At 41.5% G+C, this 20,984-nt stretch overlaps 4 protein-coding genes across 7 annotated transcripts in view; 3 read left to right on the top strand and 1 right to left on the bottom strand.

Annotated features, from left to right (window-relative positions):
* Positions 1-6: 6 nt before the first annotated feature.
* ankzf1 (ankyrin repeat and zinc finger peptidyl tRNA hydrolase 1) lies at positions 7-10,362 on the top strand. Its single transcript, XM_088382642.1, has 17 exons — positions 7-479; positions 971-1,106; positions 1,187-1,281; positions 1,441-1,543; positions 1,612-1,823; positions 1,961-2,070; positions 2,275-2,428; positions 2,514-2,736; positions 2,837-2,935; positions 3,091-3,264; positions 3,339-3,446; positions 3,592-3,865; positions 3,992-4,103; positions 4,179-4,346; positions 4,428-4,498; positions 4,575-4,717; positions 9,888-10,362. The coding sequence occupies exons 1-16, from the start codon at positions 477-479 to the stop codon at positions 4,699-4,701; spliced, it is 2,169 nt and encodes a 722-aa protein (XP_088238768.1). The 5' UTR covers positions 7-476; the 3' UTR covers positions 4,702-4,717; positions 9,888-10,362.
* On the bottom strand, positions 4,352-9,000 carry glb1l (galactosidase, beta 1-like). Of its 2 annotated transcripts, XM_088382645.1 has the most exons (17): positions 8,933-9,000; positions 8,764-8,847; positions 8,483-8,649; positions 8,251-8,401; positions 7,956-8,016; positions 7,400-7,494; positions 7,138-7,318; positions 7,002-7,060; positions 6,806-6,927; positions 6,629-6,669; positions 6,421-6,539; positions 6,252-6,326; positions 5,858-5,944; positions 5,671-5,784; positions 5,459-5,590; positions 5,050-5,268; positions 4,352-4,982 (listed from the first exon to the last, which is right to left on the bottom strand). In XM_088382645.1, exons 2-17 carry the CDS (start codon positions 8,821-8,823, stop codon positions 4,779-4,781), a joined length of 1,887 nt encoding a protein of 628 aa, XP_088238771.1. In that variant the 5' UTR covers positions 8,824-8,847; positions 8,933-9,000; the 3' UTR covers positions 4,352-4,778. The 2 variants fall into 2 exon arrangements, with proteins under 2 accessions (XP_088238771.1, XP_088238770.1); XM_088382644.1 differs by having other exon boundaries at positions 8,764-8,990.
* il7r (interleukin 7 receptor) lies at positions 9,888-18,892 on the top strand. The gene is made up of 10 exons (XM_088382657.1): positions 9,888-10,016; positions 14,142-14,283; positions 16,090-16,314; positions 16,519-16,642; positions 16,774-16,928; positions 17,274-17,425; positions 17,491-17,647; positions 17,721-17,826; positions 17,892-17,964; positions 18,028-18,892. The coding sequence occupies exons 3-10, from the start codon at positions 16,200-16,202 to the stop codon at positions 18,379-18,381; spliced, it is 1,236 nt and encodes a 411-aa protein (XP_088238783.1). The 5' UTR covers positions 9,888-10,016; positions 14,142-14,283; positions 16,090-16,199; the 3' UTR covers positions 18,382-18,892.
* Positions 18,435-20,984, top strand: part of LOC148394353 (partitioning defective 3 homolog B-like) — a 96,273-nt gene continuing 93,723 nt past the window's right edge. For all 3 annotated transcript variants that reach the window (XM_088382626.1, XM_088382625.1, XM_088382627.1), the window contains exon 1: positions 18,435-19,388. The gene's annotated coding sequence lies outside the window, so the exon portion shown is untranslated. The remainder of the gene's footprint in view (positions 19,389-20,984) is intronic.

Below are 20,984 nucleotides of genomic sequence, written 5' to 3' on the forward strand. Positions count from 1 at the left end.
GAGTAAATGTATTATTATAATGGCGATAGTCTAAGTGGTTTCAGTGTATCCTAGTTTTTCAAAGGTAGAATAATGCTCTTTGAAGGGTCTGAATCTCTTTTGTACCGAATAAGACCATTATTATAACTCTAAGTATTCGTTTTCAGCAAAGACAGTGACATCTGCTGGCACTTTTGGGTTAAGGCAGTGATTCCTTCGAGGGTTGTGACAAAAGCTTTACATGAATTCTACACCACACCTACTATAAATATTAAGCAAAAAGCTACGAGTACATATTTTGTCTTCATTCCACAATTTATACATCATTATTTTGTAATAGTGCATTTAAAAAAACGAATGATTCAACGACCGAACCATACACATGGTGACCAGTAGAGGCACTGTAGAAATATGTGCTTTACACAACACCATTTAATGCAACGGGGAAGTGGCTGCCGGTGTGTCAACTGACGTCAACGTAACTTTCGTGCCAATACATGGTAGGTCGATTGGTTTTTAAATATGAATTGTAATCTTTGTTGATTATAAATTCATCCGTGTGTTGTAGTTGTTTTTAATGTCGAACGTTAGTCTGGTATACATTTATGTATTTAGCATTGGCTGAATCCATCCTAATCAATGACTAGCCACGAACTAAAACGTCTCAAAACAGCACGGACGCACATTACACAATATTTCTTTTATTTTATCACAACACCTCAGTTAAAGATTCTAAAGTCTTAGTGTTAGTCTAAGCCCAAATTGTTCTTGGACTAGTTACCACACGAGACTTTCAGATCTGTCATGTCGCTAGTTAAAGGTTTATGTGGTCTATTTTGTTACTATGCGACTCAGGAACATTAAACCTAGTCCTGAAAACGTAATTTTTCACGGCTGCTTCTTCTTTAATAAAAAATAATTTCATCTTTTCACCATGTTCTTTCGTGATTTAACTTGCCTTACCTAACATCTGCTTTGAATGTCGTTCCAGGTGTTTGACATGAACCCAGCTAGTCCAAACCACTGCTCCATATTTGACTTGTCTTCCAAAGATGAGGCCTTAACAGGACTCAGAGAAGTTAACCCCATCCTAAAACAAAGTGCTAACAGAGAGCCAGCCTCAGAAAGTATAAAGTGTTGTATTTTCACGATATTTGTGTTATGTTAATAATGAACCGTTGTCACTGTTGGATTTCATTGCTTTCAGAGTTTGAAGATAAAGCGACGGAGGATGTCAGAGAGATCTCGGATAAGATGGCCTGCTCTGCCTGCAGATGCTCCTTCATCAACCGTGAAGAACAGGTAATCACTTTTACCGTAGAACCACAGTTTAGGAGTAACCAATTTTACAAACTATATTTGAGTCAAGGAACATATTAAATCTGTAAACCTGTGTTTTGCTGTGTTTATGTACCAAGATTTTTAACATGAATTGACATAGCAAACGTGTCAAATTTTCAGATGGAACACTACAAGCTCGACTGGCATCGATTCAACTTGAGACTAAAAATGTCAGGAAAGCCGCCAGTTACTACAGAGGAGTTTGAGAGGAAGACAGGAATTGGTAAGGAAAAAATGTTTGACACAGTCGGACATTATGTCGCTTATATGCATGTCCATATCACCGAACAGGAGATATGTCAAGTATCTCAGGTTCAGAGTCTGACTCGGACGACGAAGAATCCGATAAGGATGAGGGCGAAACGGACTGGAGCGCCGCTGGTGGGGATAACGACAACTCGGATGATTCAAGCTTGATGACAAGAAGGTTCTCCAGCAAAGTGCTCTTTCAGGATTCAGCGGGACATTACTTGTCAGTCCACCGCTGCATTCTCCATGGAAAGGTAAGGTTTAAGACTTAGAACCCTTTCTAGGCCTAAATTTCTCTGAGAGCTATACTAAATTTATAAGGAGTATGAGAGAAATATTGAGTGACTTTTTTATTTTTGAAGCTGGTTTTAATTATATTTTTATTTATCAGTTAAATGAGGAGCAAGATTTGGAGTCCTGCTTAAAATCCATCACTAAGAGGACAACGTGGATAATCCTCATGACAGGTGGCGGCCATTTTGCTGGCGCAGTATTCCAAGGGTATGCTCGTCCTTTTTACCTTTTCACTTGTGTGGAGTTGGCTGGTGAATAATTCTGACTTCAAGGAATTGAGCAAAATTGAGCGCATCAAACTTGTAGTGGAGCTGTTGTTTTGTCACATCTTTTAAAAACAATTTAGGCCAACAAACTCCATATTTTTCACACTGTCCAATGTTTCCTAACATTATGGTTTCACTTACGAAGGAAAGAAGTCCTTCAGCACAAGACCTTCCATCGATACACCGTGCGGGCCAAGAGGGGCACCGCTCAAGGACTCAAGGATTCTCAAAACCGCAGTCACACACCAAAGTCTGCGGGAGCCGCGCTAAGACGCTATAATGAGTCGGCGCTAGTCAAGGTAACCACCACGCTACCTTTGCACTTAACATTTTTTTTTTCATGATACCTAGAGGTCCTAACTTGCTTAATGTACATTTTTACAGGATATCCAGGATCTTTTGATGAACTGGGGAGATCACTTGAAGGAAGCATCAGCCATATTTATACGAGCTCCAAGCTACATTAAGACAATCTTCTTTGGCGGCCGCACAAGTCCGCTCGAAAAGAAGGACAGCAGAATTCGCAGCATTCCCTTCCCCACGCGCAGGGCAACCTTTCGGGAAGTGCATCGGGTTCACAGTGTGCTTTCCACAGTGGATGTTTACGGTAAATTGAATGATTACTAACTTGTACAATATGTATGTGTCCAAGTGGTTTGTCACACAGATGTTGTATGATCAAATGTTGATGCAACCTCTTGCTCCAGGGAAGGACACTGACCTCTCCACATTCAGCAGTGTATCAAAGAAGGCATGGAAGAAAACTGTCCAACCTGCAGCGCCACCAAGAACAGAACCAGAGGAAGGTCAGTTTCAGTATCAGAAACCGACTCTGTGCAATTTTACACTGCCATAGTATAAAGTTTATTGATTAGACATCGATCGATGTTATCGCCATAAGAAGGGTCATGAAATGTGTTATACCACTACGACTATCAATTTATTATTGGTACATCCGTAGAAGATATCCAGAGCAGCTCAGATGAAGAGGAAGGTGGTGACATCCAGCTTGAGATGGTGGAGTTGACCATTGGAACACAGGATCTCAAGGAGTTTGACAACCAACCCTCCAGACACAATAGGAGGAGGTGGAGAAGGAGGAGAAAGAAGGAGGAGGAAGACAAACATGAAAAGGGTGCGTCTCCTTATGGAAAGTCAAGCGTTTGCTATTAATTAATTGTAATAATTATCATAATAATTCTTTTTCAGATGCGGGAGAACTTAGTAACACCGAAGCAGACGACATAAATGTGGAAGCTGACACCCCTCAGCCGACACAACCGAAGAACAAGATTAGGAGGAAGAAACAAGCCGAAGGTAAATTAACACTTGACGTTGAGTGAAACCTCATTACAGTAAGCGCCAATAGATTTTTTTGGGAGGATTCTTTTGCGATCCTTCTACGGGAGGAATGATTTAGTTGGGTGGTTCCACCGTACGAGCCTGTGTTGTCCTCTCACAGAAGCACCGGAGGACTCGTGGGACTACAGTCTGAGGGACGCGCTCTTCACAGCCTGCAAAGTCGGAGATGTAGATGCCTTGAGCCGTCTCCTCCGTCTTTCCGAAGAGCCTCGGGAGACATCGGTTGACGAGCCTACAGATACCCCCAGTCCTTTGACTCTTCTTAATAAGCACATTGACTCTTCGGCCTTCACTTTGCTGCACGTTGCATCAGCCGCTGCTCAGAAGGCTGCCGTGAGGCTGCTGCTGGATGCTGGAGCTGACCCGGCATGCAGGTAGGAATAGAACTTATTAGATTTTCTTTTTTTAAATACCTGTTAAAACTTGGTGCTCCATGTACTATGAAAGTTTGATGGGAGTATTTCTCAAATTTGAAATGACGTAACAAGTTTTTCTCCCAGTGATAAGAAAGGGCAGACCCCATATAACGTCAGCCCCGACAAGGACACCAGGAACGTGTTTCGGAAGTACATGGGCGAACATCCCGACAAGTACGACTACAACAAGGCTCGGGTAGGAAGTTTAGCACGTCAACTTTGACACGTGCACGCAAATGAAATCGACTTTTAGCATCTGCTCTCCCCAAAGGTACCTGGGCCTTTAACGGCAGAGATCGAATCGATGAAGACGGAGAAGAAAAAGGCCCAAAAGGCGCTGAAAAAACAACGTGAAAAGACGCTAAAGGAGGAGAAGAGGAAACAGGAAATGGAAGAGGAGGAAAAGAAGAAATTTGCATCCTTATCAGATCGGGAAAAGGTGACTTCTGTTCTTGTGCAAATATTTATTTAATACTCATTTGAATTCCAGCCTGTATTAAACAGTTGTTTTGAACACTAGAGAGCTTTGGCAGCTGAAAGGAGGTTAGCAGAACAAGTGGCGGCAACTGGAGTCAGCCTCTCCAACGTCAAGTAAGACTCTTGTGTGGCCACATTCGAAAAGTGTCACAAAATGTCCAGCAAATGTCAATTTTGTCCTTTTCACCAGGAGATGCTTTCAGTGTGGTGAGTCTCTGCTGGGCAAGATCCCGTTCCAATACCTGGATTTCTCCTTCTGCACCCCTCGATGTGTGCAAGCGCATCGCAAAGCTAACGCTCCAGCAGGAAAGAGCTAAAGCCTCTAAAATGAAGGTACTGCAGTAATAAAATATTTTAAGATGGAAACGACATGTTATTGTTTCAAACTTGATGGTCATGACTTAGCAGCTTTGGCTTTGAGGAGAGGTCGGTCCATGAAAAGCACCCTTGTATGTACTGGTGCCTCCTCCAGCTCCAGCACGGTGATGTTGTTGGGCAAGGTAGTGCTGAGCAAGGGTCCGGGAACATAAAGTGTTTGCTGCGGGCCTCTGGTTGGCCAATATCGCCCCAGATTGACACCGTTAATCCAAACCTGACCCTAACAGTGGATCAAGATAGGCACACTTAATTAAATTGTTAAGTGTTATTTAACTGCGCTAACCTACCTTTGTCCATTCATTTAACTTGAGAAAAGTGTCCCATGCTCGACCATTTGGCTGCAGTGTTCCTTTGTAGACGCTCGGTCCAGTGGAAGGTCCGTTTGTTCTATTGTGAAGGCTAACTGTGTGAGGCCATCCAGCAGCAATGGCACCATCAATGTCCAAAGGGTACATCTTCCAGTCAGTGAGTACATCTTGGCCCAAGATTAGGTTGCTGATGAGACCCTGGAATTGATGTAATTCAGCCTTAAAATCATTGTTACTCTTATGAGTCTTTTCTTCATGGCCCCTTCTGTGCTGTGCTTCTTGCCGTTTGTGGGTTTCCACATGACCTGTAACTAGACGCAATACCTGCAAAATACATTGCAGTGACGGGCCTTCATGTTCACTGACAAACAATGGATTGTTGCCTTGCCTTGTTGTCATTGATATGACTGCCAAAATTAATTCTTCCCATATTCTCCACAAGAATGTCCATGACGTCCCCCTGCCGTCCAGTCACGTTTATCACCAGTACGGTGTCTCTCTCCAAGAGACCCTGGAAAACCTGTTCACATAATTTGACCCAAATAATAACATTCAAACTAGATTTGACTTGTAACACACAAGTTGGTTGCGAGAGCTTACCCCATTGACGGACACATACGCGCGGTCACGAACGCCATTCATGGGAGAGATGAGCGGTGTGGGCTCTGCAAGGTCCCGGGGAAGACTGGTCCGATACAGCATGTAGCCGTAGTACTGAACACAAATGACGCGTTAGATTTAAGGCAAACCAGCAGCCAGGAGATTTCTGTTTTGAGAGGGACGTTACCTGTTTGAGCTCCTCAAAGGTCAAAGGGTACTTTGATAAAACAGGCTCCACAGAAAGTGTGTCCAATAGACTGCTGATGTTGCCCACCTGGGGGGGAAACATGTTTTGCATGAAAGACAAAGTACCGAAAATGTGATTGCCGGCAAAAAAAAATCAATTAGAAAACTGCAAACAACCTATTAGTAAGCTTATGCAGTACAAATTTGCATTAAAAAAGGATAACTGTAAGCTATAAATATAAACTAAATTTTTAAGTCTGAGTTTCAAGCTTTCAACTGAATTACTAAAATACTGTCAATGAACTTTTCTACAATTTTATGCATTGAGATGCACCTTGATATAAAAAATGGCTTCTTGGAAATTATACGTAATACAACTTGTGGTAAAAACTTACCTTTCTGAGCATCACAAAGCCGTAGGCAAATTTGGGAGTAGCGGGTGGCATTGGTCCAAGGGGAATGCTCTTAAACTGCAGAGAAAATGACATGATGCTGTTTTTCACTACATGTGCAAGTGTAGGCGTTCCATCAACATTGTGTAGGTGGCGTGTCGAGCCATCATGCCGTTTTAATGACGTCTCGGATGACCATCAGTTTCTCTGTGGGGTCCCCTGCCTCTGATAGCGGGGCGTCATAATCGTAACTCGTCACCACGGGACGGAATCTGGTGTCATGGTCAGCGCCTTAGCATAAATCGTGACAAGAGTTGAGTGACAAAGAAACAAAGAAGATTTTAAATACTGCAAGTATAGGCAGTGATTTTAAACCCCACCATTCCAGTAGCCAAAGTTGGTCCCTCCTTCAAACATGTACCTGGGGGAGGAGGAAGGTGGTGGAGTAAACTCAAGCTAAACTAAATCGTTTTCAAATTCAAAATAGAGGTCAGCCAGCTGAAGAGATTTCTACTCTGGAGAAAAAAAAAAAGTACTTAACGTTTGTATGGACATACATGTTGACGTTAGCGCCCATGCTTAGCATCTCTGCTAACCCTCTGCTGACCTTCTGAGTATCAACCATGGCATGTTCATCACCCCAGTGGTCCAACCAGCCAGTATAATACTCTGAGTTGACCTGCAACATTTCACAAGAACACATTTCACTTGTGTCAATAAATACCGCAAGGATAACTTTGTGTTACAACTCACCAAAGGACCTTGCGGTTCAAACCGCCTTTGCCTGTTGAAGGCTTCTGTTATGTTGTCACCTACGCAAAAGCAAACACAACTATGACTTCCGATCAAATACGCTGTTCTTAAAGACCATTCCCAGCAAATGCCAAACCTGTGCCAAAGTCCACAGTAGCGTATAATCCCTCCAGAGTCCCACATGTCATTTCCTTATCCGTGTTGCCATCGGTGGTGAACAGGACGGTGTCTTGGCCTAGAAAAACTCGCATCAGGGTCCGCAGGTGACGCATGTAGTTGTAGTCACAAGCGTAGTAGCTTCCGTACTCGTTCTCAACCTAGTGGTGACAGACAGCGGAAGCAACCGGCAGAAGAGATTTGGAGGTTCCACTTAAGAAACAATGCAGTTATTCCTTTACCTGGACACTGATGATGTTCCCGCCATTAGCATACAACCAGGGTGTCATTTTGGGGAGGAGAACAGCAAACCAGTTTGTGACCGCCTGTAAATAATCTGGAGAAAAAAAGTACAGTAAAGATATCAAGCCCAAAAAAGTATGCAACTAATGATTATTTTAATAATTGATTAATCTATCGACTATTTTGTTGATTAATCGATGAATCGAATTAAAAAAAAGTTCATTTCTGTCCCTTTATTGAAACATGGGGCATTATTTGAGATTGATAGTGCAGAATACATGAATTATGAGTCAATTAATCATTTGATTTGTAACCTGTTAAAAAAAAAATCGACAAACTTTGGTTTCATTTTTATTCATTGAAAAAATAATCAGTCAGCTTTCATGGAGGATAACAGATAGTAGAATATTTATTGTTGAAATTCTGACAATTTTGATAATTTTACATTTAAAAAAGGTATCAAAACGAATACTTGATTGTCAAAAATCACAAATATAATAATTAGTAGTCGATTAATCGTTTCGCCTCTAATTCCCTCTGATTTGTATGTTGTACCTGTATCAGCTGAGCGTAGTCTTATGTTGTTTCTTTGGAGTAACCATGCTGGTAACCCACCCTATGAGAGAGAAAAAGTATGGTTACTTCACTGTCGTAAAGCGAGGACATTTTGGTGTTGGCTTAAAACTTTGCAACGGTGACCGATTGACTTATCAATGTATCCTGTGGGATGTTTCAAATTTTCTATCGAACCAGAGGTTGCCTTCAGATGGACTGTGTTTAAGCAAAGAGATTCCTCTAGACTTAACAACTTAATTATATGACTTTATTACATGATTTTATCATTCCTCACCATCTCCCATTCAGCACAGATGTACGGGCCTGGGCGCAAGATCACCAAAAGGCCTGTCTGATTGGCCAAATCCAGGAAGTGCTCCAAATCTCGATCCCCTGTGAAGTTGTGGATCCCTTCCACTGTTTCGTGGAAGTTCCAAGGAACATATCTGCGTGCAGGGCCGAAAAATATACCATCGGATAGTCCTACATTATTGACATAGAAGTTGTTAGTGGTTCTCCAGGCTTACATTTGGATGGCATCGAGGCCCGCCATGTACATCTTGAGCAGCCGATCCTTCCAGTAGAAACGTGGGATTCGGGAATAGTGAATGCTGCCTGAGACATACTGAAAGGGCTGCCCATCTTTTAGGAAGCAATTTTTTTTATAGTCTATTGTGAAGGATCTCTTAGACAACTGCAAGACAAAAAACATGTTCTCAAAATTAGACTTAGGAATGGACGATTGATTTTTATCAATTGATTGGAGGTAGGACAAATTTATTAATATTATTGACTTAATTTAGCTTACCCCTTTGGCAGGAGAACACATACAGCTCAATGTGATGAAAAACAAGACACTTGCGTACATTTTGGTTGCCTTTCGCGTTTCCCTCTTAAAGATGCCAAAACATTTCCATTTCTATTGTGTTAAACATTATTGTGTGTGTTTCGAGCACTTAAACTCAGCAAGTGTGCACCTTTTAGTTTACTGTTACCGAGCTGGACCGTGCGCCGTCATGTGACCTACTGTGTACGTAGGCGGTGCGCGTCTTTGGACTCATAGTAGATGACGCGTTTGGGTTTTACTTGTATGTCAATGTCGTCGCCATATTGGATGTGGCACATTTGAAGCATTAGAGAAGCTACCTCACATTCTTGTGCTTCTTGGAATAGTGTAAAGATGTACATTCATAATAATCAGATTTAAATTACACGCATTTTTTTTAGATAACCGTTTCCCCATATCCCAGCAATTGGATACACGGGTTTATTTTGACCAAGATGAAATTTAAAAGACCAAAAAATATGATATAAATTATATCCTCCATGGGCACAAGATGGCGCTCCAGAGTAGCTGATTCCATGCTCAATATAGTTTTACATATTTGGCGATAAACACGGGTTCACTGTTCTATGGGGGACACGTGCAGATGATGGATCCGCAACATACATTTGCCACATACTCCCAAATATAGTTAATCAATATAGACGACATCATTTCTTACGCGCTGTCATTGGCGATCAATAAGAACGATGCCATACTTTTTAGCTGTCATTGGCAATCGATGAGGGTGGTGACATCCTTTGAATGACTGGATCATTTCAGCTGGTTATCAATAAGTAAGCTGGCTTTGTGATGACGCAGTCTTTCTGATGGTTCATTGTGATACCGTGAATCCAGTATTGTGTGTGTGTGTGTGTGTGTGTGTGTGGGGGGGGGGGGGGGGGGTCATGAGAATACACACGGAGGGGAATTCACACACAAGTAATATAGAAAGTAGTGAAGAATCGATCTGTCAAGGTGTTAAAAAAACGTCCAACGTTCTAGTTTACTACCTCTCATTGGAATCCCCTCAATTTGTTTCTGAGAAAAGCGCCCAGAATTGATAAATAATTCAATTTCTATGTGCCTGTGTTTCACCTTTATTACAGCTGCGTGTCATCATACATTTTACTACCAATGATTGGACTTGGGAAACGGATGCAGCTCTGTCATTCGAAGATCTGTGGCTGGGTGTGGATGTTTTTCCATGATTCCCAGCTCTCAAGCTTGGCAGCAAGGTGCATTTATCTTTTCCCTTTTTTTTTTTTTTTTTTTTAAATCAGGGAGAATTGGTAAGCCCATGGCCTTCATGTTTTTCTCATGGTGCTTCTCAAGAGCATGTCTCCCATGTAATGGTCTGGAACTGAGCCACTTGATATGAGTAATGAGTAACTTATTTTGAACACACGCTATCCTGCTAACTTCTAACTCTTTAAAATGTTTAAAAAATGTTGGAAGAATGTTATGTAAAATTACAAATTCTAAATAGGCCTACATTACAGGCTATATGTGTGAAGATAACTGATGAAAATGTGCAAAGACCGTGAATGTGTAGTACTGAATTATACACTTTTTGCATTCAAACTTTTTTGCCATGTCTGTTTTTCTGATGTTTTTGCCGTGGCTAAAACAGCATCTCGTGATGCACTTAGGCATCCAGCACAAGTCCTCTCTTCTTATCTATACAAGAATTTTAGACGTTACACCCTCAAACATTTTATTTCACTTACTGGACGCCAGAGTCGACATCCAAATAAAAAGTACACGAGACCCAACCTCACTCCAATCATTGAATCCGTCACAAGCCATCAGGGAGAAGCAACCGTCCATCTGTGTCCACCTGTTGACAAGTCATCATAACAGGAAATTGCCAATATCATTTCTAAACACACAATTATTTTGGATTCGGTGTGCCAGTGTGATGTTTCAAAAAGTATGTGGGTGCATTGAGAAGAAGCCACAAAAAATACCTGACTGTTGCAGTTGGCACACATTTTAGTTACTCAACTTTAACCTGGTCCATCAGCACTCAACTTTTCCTCAACCCATAGGTGGCACTATTGAATTGCACAGAGAAGCTCAAACTAGCAGTAAGTCTTTAAGTTCCGTTTCTTACGCATGGCTGCCATGGAGTGTTCATTGCTTAAAACGTGTCTCAAAGCATTGATAACCTATTCTTCAATTCCGTCTAATAAATTGCCCAGTTCTGATATTAGAATATCATGGAGGAGTTCATTCTGGTCATCAAAACGTAAACTTCAAATATGATATAAATTCAATAATTAAGTTAAGGCTGTGTGACTGAGTAGTGAGTCTATATGATAGTTTTACTTTTTGAAGTGAACTACCACAAAAAAAAAAAATGGTTTCCCACGATATTCCAATTCAGTGACATGCACCTGCATTCAATGTGCAAGATATGTTTTGAGTGCACATCGCTGTTACACACACAATTTTGATCGAAGCCCTCAAGGTTCCTGTGACGGCAATAAAACATCCACACACACATAAAATACACACACTTGGCCATGAATCCCTGGCACTCACTCACTCATCGTGGCACATGATAATGTGGTGAAAATAACAGTCGGTGCAGGCAAAGGGTAGCTATGCACAGCAGTATAGTTTAGTGGGCCTCCATGCATACATACGACCTGTTTAACTTGATCATTGCATTGCCACTGGCTCATATGCAACACAAGTGTGTGTGTGTGTGTGGGGGGGGGTTAATGGATGGGTGGACGGAGCAAGAAGGGGGACGGCAAATGTGATAGATGAATATATCATCTGGATTTGTTTATGGCCTAACCCTAAAATATCATGCCTCAGCTTAGGCTATATCAAGGGACACAAATGCATTTTCAGTTCGCTATCATGTTGACAGGGTTCGCCCAGTAAAATGCTGGGCCAATGGCTTTTAGGACTTTTGTTACCATGATGTTACGGTGAGGTGCAATAAGAACAAGTAAAAAAAAAAGCAACTAAAGGACAGCTCGTAATTATTAAATCTTGTGCATCGGGCTACTTGTAAGATACCAAGGTTTACGTGGTCATTTTGTTTCATACTTGATGGCTGCCTGGACAGACCAAAATATTTGTAGTCAAGCCATTGAAAAAGCAGTTTTCCATATTACATCCCCTTTAAAGTAAAAGTAAAGTAAAAATTGTTCTTAACAATTATATTTTCTATATACCCTGTCCTAAACATGGTATACCGAATAATATTTGTGTAAAATGAATTAAGCAGAAAAATCTACCCGCTTTTATGTATTTTCGGGGGCGGTCATTTTGCCTTGTACTGTCGACTGAAAAAGATGTCACAGTGTGTAAGGGTCCAGCTTCTAAATCTCGCATGACCAAACCAAGAAAGCCATGACAGTCGTTAGAGAGAGCCCACGTATGACTAGTGCACGTTCACAACAAAGAGCAGGCATAGTCGCTTTTTGTAATCAAAAGACTGTGAACTAAAACCATGTTGGGATGTGTGGGTTGACGTGTCGCATGCAAGTTTGCATCAAAGAGAAAAATTAATAAATAGGTATAATTCAAACAGAGGAATGCAGGATAGGGTGTGGCGAAATAGAGATGGTGGGGTGATAAAGAGTAATGAAAAAGCACGCGAGTGGGAGGGATCTGAGTGGATGGATAGCGTGTGTGAGTAATAATATGTCGTCGTCAAGGGGGTGGGAGGGAGAAAGCGTGGCTGTTGTCGGCTGATGTATGATGGCGGCTGCGGCTGGAGGGATGGTGCAGAAAGCCAGATGAGAGCAATGGGGGGGGGGGTTCATGGTAATAAAATGGTGAAAGGACTACTGATGCAGAATTACTCTGGCGCCCTAAGCGATGACACTAACAAATTCATTGCAATGTAAAATACCAACACATTTATGTTTACCGACAGAACACATGAGCAACTTTTCTGCTTAAGTTGAGATGTCAGGAGTAGTGGGAAGAAGACTGCAGTAAATAAATAAGCTTTTTAAACGGATTGGATCTTCTGATCTGAATGGTTTTTGATTTACTTAACTCACCGATGACTCCAATCATATTTTGTTATTTAAAAACCAACCATTGGATTGTTTTGTAGCCTCACTATAATTCCTCTCCATTCTTTTGGGATCAATGTGAGAAACAAAAAGTCCCCCCCAAAAAAGCTGAACACATGCTCACAATTTGACTTTAGCTTAGCAGAGGTGGACAAGCCATTCGTAGGCTACACTAGAAACAAACAAAACATTTTTATGTCTCTCTACTGAATCACAATTACTGAGCACACAATGCCTACCCTGAATAACGACAAACAAAGTCAGTAAGCAAAGTGACGGACTGGTGACGCTAAAGTGTCTTTCTACTTCATTAATATTTCCCCCGCCTGTTGTTCAAATCTCCTTGCAGAAATTAAGTTCAGTCAATCTAACACAATGGGACTCATTAGCAGCGAAGGGCTAACCATTCCCAATGCCACCACGTGCATCCTAAGTATGTTGCACACAGATGGTTACTTTTCTTCTATGCGTCATTAAAAACTCAAGGTAAAAAAAAAATATATATGGGAAATTATATGGAAGCAGTACATTTAGCGTTATGAATTGCAATACCGAGCAAGGCTGACTGAAGGGAGGCATTCTTAATCAGATTGTATTAGCTGCATATTATTTCCCCCAAAATGATCTGCGGCGCTGTCAGGATGAAAAACTAAATCAGAATGTCATGAATTTATCTTTTAAATTATGAAAGCAGCACCCTGAGACTTATTAGGTTTCGCTCTTTATCAACGGGAATTCTGATATCAGATCGACTAAGGCAATAATTCACACACCTTTCATCACGGCCTCCTGGCAATAGACAATCTTTATTATCAGAGCGCTCATCCAGAGCACAGCTGAACCTGCTATGTGTCTATGTGGAGAAGTATACGGATCCTAAAGCACTGTCGGGGAATGCTTCAATTTCCAGCTAATAAAGGCGACGTTGTATTTCACGCAAACTTCATCTCACAATATGCATCATGGCCAAAGATGTACGCTATAAAATGAAGCCATCGCTTTCTGTAAGCGTAAAAAGAAGGATGATAGAGATTTTCAATAATCAATCCATATTTCGTTAGTATCAAGGACCAACACGCCAAGGTGCAAGAGCCAGTGATAAGGCGTCTGACTTCGGATCAGAAGTTTGAGGGTTTGAGTCCCTTCACAGTTGATTTTAACTTCCACCCCTAGCTGATGCTGATATTGGTTGAAACTACTACACATGAAAATTATCGTATTTAATAATGAAGGCATGATTACATCTAACGACTTGTTTCAGGAATGCCCATCTTCATATATTCAGTGTCAGCTTACATTGGATCCGTTTAATTACAGGGCCGATTTGATGGCATCCCGTCGTCCCAAATGACTTCTATGAGCTCTTGCATTCTGTTGGCGGGACGCTTTAAAGCTGCCAGGGAGTGAGAATGCGTGCGAGGGAGGATTCCCACGACGGCGCCTCTCCTGCCAACTGTCTGTGAGTAAGCACCTGCCTCTCACTCGCCGTCCGTGGTTTACCTGTCGCTCAGGTCGGCGTTGCAAGCGAGAACCTTCCCCACTTATTTGTTCACCTCCAGTTATTCTAAATTCCATTTTAGTATCATGTAGAATTGTATCGTCTTCCAATTAAGGTTTGAACAATTCATCTTTTTAAATCATTCTGTGATTGTTTGCACTTCCTCCGCCGTGAATGCGATAAGTGGTACGACTTTTAATTGGTTGTACTATGAAGTATTAATATTTCACAGTTTTTGCGGTAAGGTCACACTTTAAATGAGGCAAACTGCCGTTGGTGACAGATCTATTCGCACCTGCAGTTTTGGTTCGGATCAAATAATCTTGGTGCAAGCAGCTATAAAAAGAAATGTTGGTTAGCATGGTCCTTATTTAGAATACTGAAGCAAACCCTCATCTAAAAATATCATTTAGTTATATCGGGGATATAGCATGGGAAAGATTTTTTTAAGTGATAGTATACAAATAGTTGTGTCTTGGAGGTCATAAAATGAAGTTGCAAGTTTAATAATTGCTTCCTCGATGACATCAGCTGGTTGAATATTCGCCATTTTCAAGCTACCAAAAGGTAAGCAAAGCTGCAGTGTTATGGTGGGTGGGGGAATATTTTAAATGCTAATGCTCAGCAAGTGGCGAGATGAAATGAAAAACAGATTAAGCAAGAGGATGTGGTAACGAGAGCGGCGAAGCTGCTCACACGTTTGAGAAGATCTGAGTTTGACTGGGAAACAAGGGGGGGGGGCAGGAAGTAGTTTTCACACACAGTACCACGCACCAAGGCGTCGTCCACGTGGCTGTCTGAGCGGTACTTCAAAGACACGCTCAATGCGGCTTCTCGTAAACGCATCACTGAGCGAGTTATCGTTGCGGTTTTTACAGTACACACGTCACCACGATAGATGACTGAAATAGATATACGCCATCCTCAACAGGATGCAGCTCCATGTTGGTCTAAGCACATAAAGAGCGGAACAATTCAAGGAGCTGGAATTTCAAAATTCATCTTCTTGGTGCCCAATTCCTCGACTGCGACTGTTTGACTGTCTCAGCATGTTGAGGCCACCAGAAATGCGGCGGCAGGTAGCATAAACAGGTGGCTCATCAGATTCCTATCAATGCATGGGTGGGAGGCGACTAAACGCTAAAACCACAGCTGAAGATGTTTTGCGATGCTGTGCCGAGATACAAACCTCAGGCGTGTGGTTTGGCGGGGGCGAGTTTCTGGAGTGGGTTTACTTTGCACTAGACTGTATTGCTTCAGATGTCATTTTTCACAGAACAAGCAAATTGTGTGTACTGTATTTGGACCTTTTCCTCAAATGTGGATCACAGCACAAAATGAAAGTCAGTTCCCAATCCCGCCGAATCATTTTCTAGTTGTTGTCAAGTGACAGTCGATTTTTAGTGAAACTACATTCGGGTCCAGGAAACCGTGGTAACCGAGGTAACCAGAACAGAGGCCATTGCCTTTTCTGCACTTCATAGTGAGTTTGTTGTTTACAAATAGAAGATGACAACAACGGAACAGCCTGTCTGAAAACATTCAGGTGCTACTGAAGAATCATGTGACCTTAACTGATATCAACTAATAGGTGTGCCAAGGGTGTCATAAGTAAGAAGTTGCCAGTCGTCACAGCGATAGAACGACCTAGCTCGAATTATGAACAAGCCCAATCTAACAACACGGAAGAAATCAAGTTCACAAGTCTCAATTTACAACTCCTCAAAATGATGTCAACATCTGATGTTCTGAGCATCCTGTGTACAGTCTGAAGCCGTCCTGCCTCGGAGCCGCTCAACCCCTCCTCTTCCTTTCCGACGAAAAGAGCTGTCAGTTTCAGTCAAGTCATCTGAAAACGAAAAGAAGAGGCAGACAAGATGCTGTTTGGCTCCCGGATAGCCGAGCCGCCACCGCCGTTGCTAATGCTGCCGATGCTGTTGCTGCTCCCGGCGGCTTGTCTGGCTCAGAGTGGAGACGGAGACTCTGACCTGGGTGAGACCAGCAATGGTTTGATCGATACAAGACACTTGTGCTTTATCACTAACGTTGTCTGACTTAACCCCTTGGTGTTGGGAAAATCTCTCTCTCTATATATATATTGAGGGTTAAGCTTAATTGCGTTACGATCATGTGAAAAATGTCTCCCGGTTGTTCCTGGCTACGTTGGCAAATATTTGGCATTATATAAATTTCCAGACTCCAGAATCAGCTGCACCTCCCACATCACAACAGTAGAAAGCAGTTTAACCTGCAAGCTAACCGGCAACGGGAGCGAGGATGACGAAGATGAGGATGACGGCGTGGAATCCATGACCGTGTGGTAAATGTTTTGGAGAAAATACAAGCCTGGCTGTCACTGACAAGACAATTTGTGTTGGCATTTTGGCAACGGTCAATCAACCTGATGATATTTGTTTTTTTAATTCATAAGCAATTTTTTTCTACTTTCAGTTTCACCAACCTGCAAGTGAACAAAATAAGATGTCTGAGAGAGTCGGGAGGTTCGATCACCTCAACCAAACTGAATCCCCTGGCCGGTCTCAACTTGACCATCCGCCTGAAGGGGGGCACCATCATCCGGAAGACAGTCCAACTGAAGAAAATTGGTAACAATTCATAAAATCAAACTGGATGACGTGTAAAATATCTGTCAAGTTTGAAAAATGTTCACACGTTTAATTTTAATCTAAAAATGTACTTGCACATTTCAGTGGGCAAACAACCTGAAATTCCGTACTGGGGAGAAAAACAAACATTATTCCAAATATAAAGTATTGATGCAGCCAGAACCCAGACCTAAATCTTCTTCAATTTGACAATTGAAAAGACATCACGTCTCCTTAAATTCATTTTTGACGCTTTTGAGATTTTCACTTGTGCGTCTTCATCTGTACTTTTAATCAAAGTTGACTTTTCAGAACCTGACCCGATTGTCTATTGTGTCCTTGCAGTTAAACCTCGCAGTCCCGAGGTTTGGAACGTAACGTTGAAGCGCGACTTAAATCAGGCTGTGTTTCACATTCGGACTCCTTACCAGAAGGAGTACCTGAAAGTTCAAAATCAGCTTTTCCAGCTGGTCATTTGGAGTCCCGGCAAGAAAATGGTAATCATGGATTAACGTCCCCATGCTTGCTGTGCGTTGATCAACGTAGTACTCCTTTACTGCAGGTTCGAAATATTTCCTCATCAGATACAATGACCATCGACATGGAGCACCTCAGTAAAAACTTGAAATATCAGGTTAAAGTACGAGCAATACCCTACGTTTCCTTCAAGGGGAGTTGGAGCGAATGGAGCAACCCGTTGACCTTCTCCATTCCTGAAGGTGAGAGAAGCTCCTCCTACTTTTAACATTTCAATAAACTGCAAAACAGTAACGGCTTTCCGTTGATCCTCAGCGCGGACACAAAATCACGAGAGAGAGAAAGTGACGAGTAAGCTGGTTGTATGTCTTCTCTCTTTGGTGGCGCTGACGTTCATCTTGGGGTTCTTCTGGAAAAAAAAGTAGGAATCTCTGAATGGACCTGCTTACAAATAATTTCGCAACTTATTTTTTTTCCCCCCCTCAGACTGTTTTCTTACATGTGGCCCAGCATTCCGCATCCGAAACCCACACTGGTGCCCAACTGCAGGCCCAATAAAGTGAGTTTTACCTCAATCACAGTCTTTGTGAACATTTCTCGTCATTGTTTGGTTTGTTTTCAGGTTTCCCTTGTACTCACCATAAAACCAGAAGAGTTCAGTACACTTAAAATCTACCCAGTGGTGGAAACAGAAAGAATCCTGGACGCTCTTCATTGTGCAACTAGTGATCTTACACTGGCCACTTATCCCGGCTCCATGCAAAACTTTGATTGCAGCACCAGCACGGAAGAGCTGGAGCTTTCCATCTCGCACAACAGCAGCTGCTCCGATGGAGATGACAGTCTCCAGAGCGCCAGTTTGCCGCTTGTGGCGAACGCACCACTCAGTCCAGGACACTCGACGTCTGGTATGTTAGTAGCCCATCAAAAGGAGGAGGATTATGTTACAATGTCCAGTTTCTACCAGGTCAAGTAGGACGGAGAAGAAGAAGGTGTATCAGTTCGTGCGGAGTCAAAAATGAAACCACTGACCGCCGTGTGTATATATCAACTTGCACAATCATGACACGGCACATTTCTAAACTGGGCCATGTGACCATTTGGCGTCATGGCAGCCTGAGAAATGTCAATCTTCAATGCGTTTCTGATGGTTTTATACTCTACATATTGTGTGTTTTTTCTAACTTTAATTGTGACTTTGTAGATAACCAATGGGAGCCTTCGTAAAGCTGCTATTTTCTGAAGTTATTTCAGCATATTTCATCATGCTTCATTATAGCTGATGGTTTTGTTATTAGTGTTATTTGTTGTACAGGATGTGGACATATAAAACAGGATGTGTTGCTGTAGCAATCATATTTGCTCAAACCTGCAACGACCATGTTTTTGCGGCTAGAAATATGTTCAATTATATGACTGCATTTTGCTGCTGCTGCTGCCGCTGCTAATTATGTTTATTGTTATAAATGTTACGCTAATAATTTTCATTTCCTCTTTTTTTTAAAAATTTATTTTATTTTTTGTCACACACACACATGCTCACCGTCACCTACGGGAATCAAACTTATGGTGTCTGTACACAAGTCAGGCGAGTGTACCACTACACCAATTTCCATTTCTATCATTTAACAGACTGTGGATTTATGATGTCACTGACACACCTTTTTGGTTTGTGACATCACTAACCCCGCCTCCACAATTTTCAATTCATCCCTGAAGTTTCTTTACAAACAATTATGCATGTATGGCTGGAGAACATCCACTGTTTTTCTCCCTTCAGCTGAGCAACATAAAAAGGCTTGTGGCTGGACTTTATCAATGCATGGAAGGCATGCCCAAACCACTCCCAAAATGTTAATTTGTAAAAAACAGTTTAAGGATGATTGAGCAATCTAGGACAATACAATTCTGGATTAGCAAAACATCTTTAATTTTCTATGGGAGTGATACAAACTGTCTGACACAGCAAGCGACACTGTCCAAGTAAGTCTGTTTTTGAAGTTATTTCCTTCAGTATGTAATATAATGTGACCTTTCTTGAATTGTTTGTTAGCTTTGCAGCTAACAGCCCAGTTGATTAAAATGGTGAGGCCTAGCCATCAGCTGACTTTTTCTGTGTCTTCTTGGGGGTGTTTTCAGCAAGTGTAGCAAATCTGAGCATATTCCCCACTTCAAGTTATGAGCTCCTCAAATTCTAAGAACAGAATGAACTAAAATAAAACCAAAATGTAAGAGTCTTTATATATTTTCTTGAGTCACAAAGAGTCACACTAAGGCAGAAGGATCAAAGTCTCAAGCTGTGGCTTGCAGACAAACATAAAAAAAATAAATCTTTTTTGTGTGGTCCATGACCAGCGGAATTATCTATTTCTCCCTTTAAACAGGGAGGATAAACAGAGGGGCTCCCCTAACCCTGAAAGGCGATATTTTTATATTGTGCTCACAAATCATCTGGATCACAAACAAACAGCAATAAAATGTTGCCCACGAGTAAATAAGATTTATTTGAACAAACAAAGGTCCGACAATTTGGTTTACGGTGAAAAAGTAATAAGCACTTGTCACTACATCCTGTTCCTTTGCAACAGTGGTCAGCTACTGTTTAGCAATGTCACCATCTTGTTTCTAACGATTCCTTCCTTTACCATCCATCCTTGAGCCCCTTTTGCCTTTCCCATTGCTTCTTTGCTGATGGCCGCTATTATTAAAAGCGATGTCACCCATGCCTGTTATTGATGCCCTTTCATTACTCATTATGCTGGAGTGCTGGCGTTAGTGCTGACTGGCCAAAAAACGGCTGACACGACATGCAGGAACAACTTTTAACAGCACGCACGTGTCACATATTCAAATGCAAATCACACTAAGGATTTATTGAATCCTGACTCCTGTGTGCCGAGTCATAATACTGCTTGATCCGGTCATTGGATTTTATAGTTTATTAATATTTTTATATTTAACAGCAATTTAACAAATAGATTTAGTAAAAATTATGCATTTGCTTGCTTCTCTGCAGCAAATGAATTCCATAGCAGGCTAATGAGATGTTAGATGGTAAACTGTTTATAAATTCATCTGATCCATTGCTCTTGGTATCACTCAATATTTCAAATGTGTTTGTAATGTTTTATTAAAAAAACGTGCTATAAATTCTGTAAATAATATGCCAAGTGAGTGCCCCTGTAATCGAGGCGGCTTACTGTCTTTCGTACTATGATTTAACACGTTCATAGTGTTAAAATGCTTTTGATGTAATTTTTCTCAAATAGTGTTTACTTAAGAGCAGAGTGTTCTGGGTGTTATTAAAAACACCCACACAATTTTGCAAGATAAGCTGACACGTGTAAATGGCACTCATCGGACTAACAAGCAAAGTGTACCTCAACATACACAAATTTTATAGTCTGAGTAACCTCTTTGTCATTTCTCCCAAGGATAAAGACGCTTCCACGGCGGCTTGTGTTTTTGTTCACAAGTTTATATGATTTTTATTGTGATGATGAATTGGTCTCCTTGCAAGGATGTTCCCGTGAAACATTTGTTGTAAAAATGATAAAATCCCCTCTCCCACCCAAAACC

This window comes from Syngnathus floridae, chromosome 8 (genome assembly GCF_059516105.1).
Source record: "Syngnathus floridae isolate MCC-2025c chromosome 8, RoL_Sflo_1.0, whole genome shotgun sequence".
Taxonomy (NCBI): Eukaryota; Metazoa; Chordata; class Actinopteri; order Syngnathiformes; family Syngnathidae; genus Syngnathus; species Syngnathus floridae.